Source organism: Sinocyclocheilus rhinocerous, unplaced genomic scaffold, assembly GCF_001515625.1.
Source record: "Sinocyclocheilus rhinocerous isolate Xijiao unplaced genomic scaffold, SAMN03320098_v1.1 scaffold23, whole genome shotgun sequence".
In the NCBI taxonomy this organism is placed as follows: domain Eukaryota; kingdom Metazoa; phylum Chordata; class Actinopteri; order Cypriniformes; family Cyprinidae; genus Sinocyclocheilus; species Sinocyclocheilus rhinocerous.
The window spans coordinates 227,646-235,789 of NW_015644367.1; the positions used below are offsets into that span (position 1 = coordinate 227,646).

At 38.0% G+C, this 8,144-nt stretch overlaps 1 protein-coding gene across 4 annotated transcripts in view; it reads right to left on the minus strand.

Moving 5' to 3' along the window:
* LOC107758242 (galactosylgalactosylxylosylprotein 3-beta-glucuronosyltransferase 1) overlaps positions 1–8,144 on the minus strand; it is an 89,207-nt gene that overhangs the window by 20,261 nt on the left and 60,802 nt on the right. For 3 of the 4 annotated variants that reach the window (XM_016575931.1, XM_016575932.1, XM_016575933.1), the window contains 3 exons: positions 6,123–6,265; positions 1,306–1,377; positions 706–1,214 (listed from right to left, as the gene is read on the minus strand). In XM_016575931.1, the coding sequence (XP_016431417.1) occupies positions 706–1,214; positions 1,306–1,377; positions 6,123–6,234 (693 nt within the window). In that variant the 5' untranslated portion in view covers positions 6,235–6,265. The remainder of the gene's footprint in view (positions 1–705; positions 1,215–1,305; positions 1,378–6,122; positions 6,266–8,144) is intronic. The other variant, XM_016575934.1, reaches the window with a different exon arrangement.

An 8,144-nucleotide genomic window follows, 5' to 3' on the forward strand; every position in this document is an offset into this window, starting at 1 on the left:
TAGCCGCCTGCGAGCTTCAGTGTAAATATTGCGTCAAAATCAAATCAATTTGAGCGCGATTTAAGCCCGGATGATTGTAACCACTCTAAGTTCGTCTGCCTTGGGAAAGCTAGCGTGTCTCCGACATAGTGATAACACTCGTTGCCTTCTCTAGTGCAGCTCAACCAGGTCTCGTCCCATTCGTCGATATTTGTGATATCACAAATCCCGGAAAATATGCGTTGTAGTCCAAACGAGTCGTTCGTTGTAGTTTTTGAAAAGTGATTTCTGTTAAATAAAATATCTCCTTTTGAAGTAGACTTTGAACTTTGTAACTTTGCAGATCTTTTTTATGCTCAAACAGCAACATTACAGACTAACTTAAGTTGAAAAAGTGAAAAAGCATAATAGGACACCTTTAAGTCTTTTTTGGAGCTTGAAAGTTTGAGTCCCATTGATATTTATCATATGGACAAAAACAGCTGAAACATTCTTCATGATAATTTCTTGTATTGTCCACAAAACATGAGGGTGAGTAAACAGTGACAAAATAGTGGCAGAAGTCACATGATCATGCAGTTGAAGCGCTCAAAGCTTATTACTTTATTAATGTAGTTAAACTCCTTACAAGTGCAGTCACTTACCAACACCCATTAATTAATGTTACAGTACACAATTTAAGTATCATTTCAGATGGAGACGATTATTATGCCTGTCTTAACTCACCTCCTCAAACAGCTCCAAGCTGTATGTATTATCGTCATCTGCAAAATAGACGATTCCTGCCTGGCTGCTGTTGGAGTTGAAGGTCTCCCGTAGCCATCTCAGAGCCAGGTTCCTCTGCATGGTGCCACGTGGAATCCTGGGATCTCTCATGTCCCCTCGCAGCTTGTAATTCCGTGGGGTCTCCACATTGAGGTGCGTGTAGTTCAGCCCCGTTTCCCTCAGAAGCCTCGTGACTAGCGGAGTTCTCCTCTGAGAGTCCTCCACCAGAATCCAGTGCAGGTTGGGCACGTGGAGGAAGGTGTTAGCCAATCGTGTTAGCTCGGCCTTCTGCACGGGGCGGCTGTATGTCGGAGTGATGACGTGGATGGTGGGCAATACATCAGACCAGGGCGGAGGTCTTGTGTACACGTATTCTGTACGGACCACCTCCACTATGTCCTTGTCCTGTGAGCAATATTCCTTTGAGTCTGTGGCTGGCCCAGTGTCGTGCCTAGTCTCTGTCCCGTCATCTGCCAGACAGAAAAAGAGAATTAAGACATTAGCGCACCCCAGGGCTGCTCTCTTTATGTCTGACACATGCCACAAACCTTAGATGAGTACCTGCTAGCCGTTGCCGGTGGATGGTTAGACGCTCTGGTATGATTAAGATCTCTTTTACTAGATGGTGACAGACTGGAGAGGGTGAGAGCAGGAACCGTGAGATCATAATACGGTTACTCCACAGGGGTAGAAGGCACTGATTCAAACCCATAAAGCACATGTTCTGCATGATCTGCTCTTGAATTCTTAACGGAATAGTTCAGACAAAAATAAAAATTCTCATGGCTTTCTTAACCTGTATGACTTTCTTTCTTCCTTGAAGCAGAAAAGGAGACATTTTGGAGAATATTCTGGCATATTTATAAAAAAGTATCAAAACACAGTTAATAATGCTAATAATAGCACCAGTAATGTCAATATGACTCACTGTATTCTTGGAAATAGTATTTAGCATCTAAGCTGTGGTAATGTTTCATGATTGTTCCTGGAATTTGAGCATTGTGGTGGGTGGGAATACTGATCAGATTTGGGTGTTTCACAAGTAAGGCAATCATTTGGCCTTGAAAGACTTGAAATGCAGCCTGAGTGGTTTGATATACTTACAATAATGCTTTTTAAATAAATAATTTTTTTTATTTTTTCTCCTTATATGTCTTTATTGGACAAGACAGATAAGAGGAGAGAGGGAAGATGTGGTTGCCAAAGGACCTTGAGCCAGGACCTTTTTCTCTGTGCATTGCCCACAAAGCTATATATGACTGCCACATATATTGCTTTTTAAAATAAATTATTAAGATTGTACTTAAATATGCTTGTTACAATTTTTATATTCATACAGTACCTGCAAACTCTAGACCGATGGAAAAAAGTGAAATTGTTTCAGAAAAATCTGACATTAGGATTTATAAAAAATAAACTAGGCGTAAATATATGCGCACAGTACGGACACTCTAGACCAGGGGTGGGCAAACTTGGCCGTTCCAGGTCACTTTCCTTCAGAGTTTAGCTCCAACTCTAATCAAACACACCTGAACCAGCTAATCATTGTCTTCAAGACTACTAGAAAGCTACAGGCAGGTGAGTTTTATCAGGGTTGGACCAAATCTCTGCAGGAAAGTCGCCTGGAAGGGCCAAGTTTGCCCATCACTGCTCTAGACCATGCATACGCACACTTTTACTGGAGTGAGCAAAATAAGGAAGCAAACAGAATGATTTTAAAGTCTGTTTTACATTTGACATACACATTTAGATTAAATATGACACTCTGAATAATGAAGTTAAGCACTGAAATTTCATGAAATTATTATCCAGAAATTACAACATTTGTATATGAATTTAAACAGAAATATTTGCAGTGGATGTGCTGCTTTTGAACAATTTTACTGTGGTTTGTGATTTAATGTTTTAATCACAGCGAGGATTGCTTAGCATATGACAATTCCGCTTTAAATTGTGCTCTAAATAGCAAAACTCATGTTCTGAGAAAATACTTTTGCACGAATAATGATCATTGATGTGAACTTGATTCGTCTGATGGCTTTGGAACACAGATGGTAACGACAGACATAAGGATGCGCTCGTTGATCAAACTCGTTGATGCGCTCGTTGAGGTCTCGCGCACAGACAGCAGCCTAATGATAACCCCTTTCGTGCTCTTCCCAATATTGTGACAAACACCATATTTAAAAGATAGAATTTGAAGGAAACTGTAAGATATGCGCGTTTTATTTTCAAAATGTTTTTGTTATTGACGCAGTGAGTCAGACAGCTATTTACACTGCAAAAAGATTTTTCCATAAAAATATAGGCTATAAACATTCTAAAATATATGTTTACCTTTTAGGCAAATTGCATAAATTAGAATAGTGATGTCTCAAAACGCATGTATAGTCCATATCTCATATTGTCCTAACTTGTTGTGTAGGCTATAGCTGGCAACTGCGTTAAACATGGTGTCACATGGATGGAAATATGCATGGAAATGATATGCAGATGAGGTTATGCATATTAAACTAGGCGTTGTAAGCTCCATATATGGCTATTTCGGGGAGGAGACGGGGTGGAGATCACACATTTAGGATGAAATCTACGTAAAGTTTTATACATGAGGCCCCTGATGTTTAGGCAGCAATGTGGCTTTGAAACAATTCTAATGTCTATGGCAGAGGTCTCCAATGAAGTCCAAAGACCTGCATAATTTAATTCCAATCTTAAGCATCAGCTAATCAAGGTCTTTGTAACTTCTTGAAACACCCAGGTAGGTGTACTGGAGAAATGTGTGCTAAACTGCAGGTCTGTGGAGCTCAATTAACATGGATTAAAGAGCCATGGTCTATGGCAACATACTGAACTGTGAGTTTTTTATAAAATGATACATATGGTGTTATGGATAAACAGACATACCGATGTTACCTCAGTCACCCCATACATGAAGCAGTGCTGCAATTATAAACACTACTTATAGGTAGGCCTGTCACGATAACAACTTTTTGTTGTGCGATATATTGCCCCAGAAATAATTGCGATAAGCGATATTATTGTAATTTTAAAGACCATTTTATGCCACTGAATATATAATCATAATGTAACAGCATAATAATGCAAGAAGGCCAACACACTTCTAAATGACAACAAACTTTTAATTCAAAGATCTAATCTAAATATTTATTATGAATCATAACCAGTTATAATTCGTCATAAATATTTCCCTTTTTGAGTTGAAAAACCCTACAGGCCAGTGTGTCCAAACTTGCTCCTGGAAGGCCAACGTCCTGCAGAGTTTAGCTCCAACCTGCTCTAACACACCTGCCTCAAAGTTTCTAGTAATCCACTCAAAGATTTTAAATTACTGGTTGAGGTTTGTTTAATTGGGGTTGGAGCTAAATTCCCATACCTTTCATGTCAGTCTATTGACTGCAAAGGTTTCTCAGTGAAAGTAATGAGCTTACAGGCCACACTGCAATAAAGATTCTGTAATGTGCTTTTGGTGTCTGTATAGTGACGCACACAGCTCTTGGACAAGCAGCAGTATCAGATGGCTTTAGAAGACTAGAAGACTTTAGGTTTAAAACTGGTTGCAAATATAGTTTTTAAATATTATTATCTTTTGTGTGTTTTTTATGTTTCTGTAGATCATATGACTTTTGTTCAGAGCTTTTTAGGACATAGTGATCAGTACATTCTTTAAAATTTCTTTTTTCTTTTTTTTGTTCTAGGGAAGAAAGAATTAATTTTATTTTTTGGCTGAACTATTCTGTTAAATCTCTTAAATGAGCATGCTGGAATGATATTGCTGAAATAATTAGTGTTACCTAGGGCTGCTCAATTATGGCAAAAATCATAATCATGATTATTTTGGTCAATATTGTAATCACGAGTGGGCCATATGACCAAAACTTGTGAGTGATTTATTTAAAGATTTGACCATTTAAGCATGCACATTAAGCTAAAAGTTCACTTTACATGTCCGTGTTCTGTTCCATGTCAGAGCGCGTGCACAGAAAGCCTCCTAAGGGAATGGCACAAGTTCTTTCGTGCTTTTAACTTTAATAAATCAAGTACATCCCATTTTGCGAAAGCCGCGTTACATGATTTTACTGATTTGCACATGAAATTTGGGCTTTTATGGAAGAGTGAAAGCGCACAGCTGGAAAGGGGCGGAATGGGGCAAAATAATCGTTTTATCTTGATTATTGCATTTTTCATAATCGGTGGAAGCTGAAATTGAAATTGAAACTGTATTTCGATTAATCGCACAGCTCTAGTGTTACCAAATATATTCTTTTTTTTTCCCCCAGAATATTTTCACAAAATGATGGTGTGGGCAGTTCCAGCACATTCTGCTGATAGCTCATTAAGGGCAGAAATCATGGTGCCACCTCACATATCAGATCTTTATCACTGTTCAATTAGTGCCCTGCTCTCACTTCAGACATTTTAGCACCATTAGATTAGCACACTCCATTAACAGTCCAGATGTTCACTGCCTCCTAGGCATCATACAAACTCACGTTAATTGCTTCATGATAACTTCTATGAATACACATCTGCAATTCTCCATAAGCTGATGGTATTGACATGCATTATATATGGATATATAGATCTTCAAATGCTGGGTATTGTATTTCCCTGTAGTTTGAGCTAGAGGTGGTCTGGTCAGTGACTGATGGATTGTCGTGAAGCCATTAGATTGCCCCAAATGCCCCATAAATAACAGGTTATGTGTACAGCTTGTGTATGTGATTTATCCACTTACATACATGTTTTAATGTAAGTGCTAAAATAGCTGTAGACATGAAAACAAGTAATTTTGACTTAAAGCCACCAGAAATGCTCCTCAGAGTGTGATTTTATTGGAGAAATCTTCTGCAGCTGAATAAATGAGAAGCTGTTGGGTAATTTCACTGGAGTCAGAGGACTCTTAAAGTGAGGCACATAAACTGAAACTCAGCTAATGTGTTACAAAGTGGGATTTGTGTTAATCTACATGAATAGTTATTTTTTGTGTCACTGAAAAAAAAAACTTTTATGTCACTTTTTTATGGCAATAAAAAGCACACTGTGCTGAAAGACAAAGTATATTTAGTTAACTCACGGTTTTGTAGTTGTTTAGACAGAAAACAAAATTTGTATTCAAGTGGCAAGAAGATAAATCTTGTTTAGCCCCACCTTTTTAAAGCTATTTTAAAGATCATTTTGCAGTGAGAATAACATTATGCAATTTTTTTTTCTAACGTGACCTTACTCAAATGAGCACAAATGAATAGACACGCTGAGTTTATCATAGAATGTATTAGGCTTTGTGCAGAAATTTGTAATTTGGATTGATAACAAAATTGGCACTGAAAACATGTTATATGTGTAAGAGAGACTGGTACCCTTTCGGATGGCAAGCAGAGGGGCAATTGCACTTTGGTGCCACACAGTGATGAGGAGGGTCCATGGTAACACAATCAACACGATGGCAAGAATATCTCTTCTCTTCGGCATCTCCAGGGTTGGTTCTATGCCTGGTCATTACCTAAGAGAGGGAAATGAAGAGAGTCAGACACTAGAGACTATATAAATGGAAAGATATGTGGGAACCTCATAAGTGTCAGGGAATTAATGAACTAGCTGATCAAAATGACTATCATAATTTTTTTTTATTAGATTTCAGCTCCATGCGGTCAAGTAAAACGATAAACCACTATACTGTCTGTCTCAGATCTCTGGTAATTCAAAGCCTTGACATAAAACAAATTATAGGTGAAAAGATTCTGTATGATGGTTTCTTGTCCAAAAGACAGAATAAAAAATGTTTAACTAGAATTGATTTTAAATTAAATAATATCTTTATTTTTATGGCATTGTCCTAACCATGACATAAAACACATTTGAGTGACAGCAACAAGTTTTACCTCGTCCTGGTTTAGGTCTGTTGATAACAACTAACCCACTTCTTGTTTATGAATCATTTTCTAAGACAAGTGAATTAACTGAAAGACTACCAAGAAAGCAAGTTCTTTAAATTAATTCACAATATGCACACATTCAAGTTTATTGTAATGCACGATTACTACAGAGCCCCACAGATGACATGAAGACAAAAATATATATTTATTGTGGCTACAAATTAAGAATTTATTCCTTCATTTTATTAATTCGTTGCCTTGTTTTAGTAAATCGTGGTCACGTTATAAAAATTAGTTTCCTCGTTTTTATTTAATTAAAACGATGGAATAAATTAGTAGGGGAGAACGGGGGCAATTGTAAAAGGAGGCAATTGTAACACACTCAGTTCCTCCAATCAGAAACAAGTGACACTTAATCTGCACATGCTCAGTAGGATTCTCTCTCTCTGCCTGTGAAAAAGGAGCACAATCATTTCACCTCAGCAGAACTTTTTAACAAAATGCTGATTTTGAGGTATGAAAGTACTTTTTAGATGTACAGTATTTTTCTTCTGCTGTCTAAAGTTTAGATGACTGTGAATTTAAACATAAATTTTTTTTCTCTCTAGGTTATTGATACAAAAATTAACATGAACAACCTATGCTAATTTAGGCGTGCCTAGCTAGCATATGAAATTTTATCATGGCTGCACCATCGGGGCCAATTGTAATATTGCGTTACAATTGTCCACGAGCCACATGGCCCAGTGTAAGCACCTTGTTTGTCTGTGTTGACATACTTTTCTGTTAGAAAATAAACATATTTAAATAAAACTACATTTAAAAAATATTTTTTATGTTAATTTTTTTAATATTATCTTCACATGATCTTGTTGAGTTATTCTGTTAATATTTCTATCTTGTACCATTTCACTAATGTTTGGTTAAAGACTGTTCTTGACTCATTAGCTGATTAATGTATTTAATGACCACTATGACCACTGACAGGTGAAGTGAATAACACTGAATTATCTCTTCATCACGTCTCCTGTTAGTGGGTGTGATATATTAGGCAGCAAGTGAGCATTTTGTCTTCAAAGTTGATGTGTTACAAACAGGAAAAATAGGCATGCGTGAGGATTTGAGCGAGTTTGGCAAGGGCCAAATTGTGATGGCTAGACGACTGGGTTAGAGCATCAGAACAGTGGTAAACCGGCAACAGGGTCATGGGCGGCCAAGGCTCATTGATGCACATGGGTAGTGAAGGCTGGTCCGTGTGGTCCGATCCAACAGACGAGCTACTGTAGCTCAAATTGCTCAAGAAGTTAATGCTGGTTCTGATGGAAAGGTGTCAGAATACACAGTTTGTTGCGTATGGGGCTGCATAGCTGCAGACCAGTCAGGGTGCCCATGCTGACCCCTGTCCACCGCCGAAAGCGTCAACAGTGGGCACGTGAGCATCAGAACTGGACCACAGAGCAATGGAAGAAGGTGGCCTGGTCTGATGAATCGCGCTTTCTTTTACAT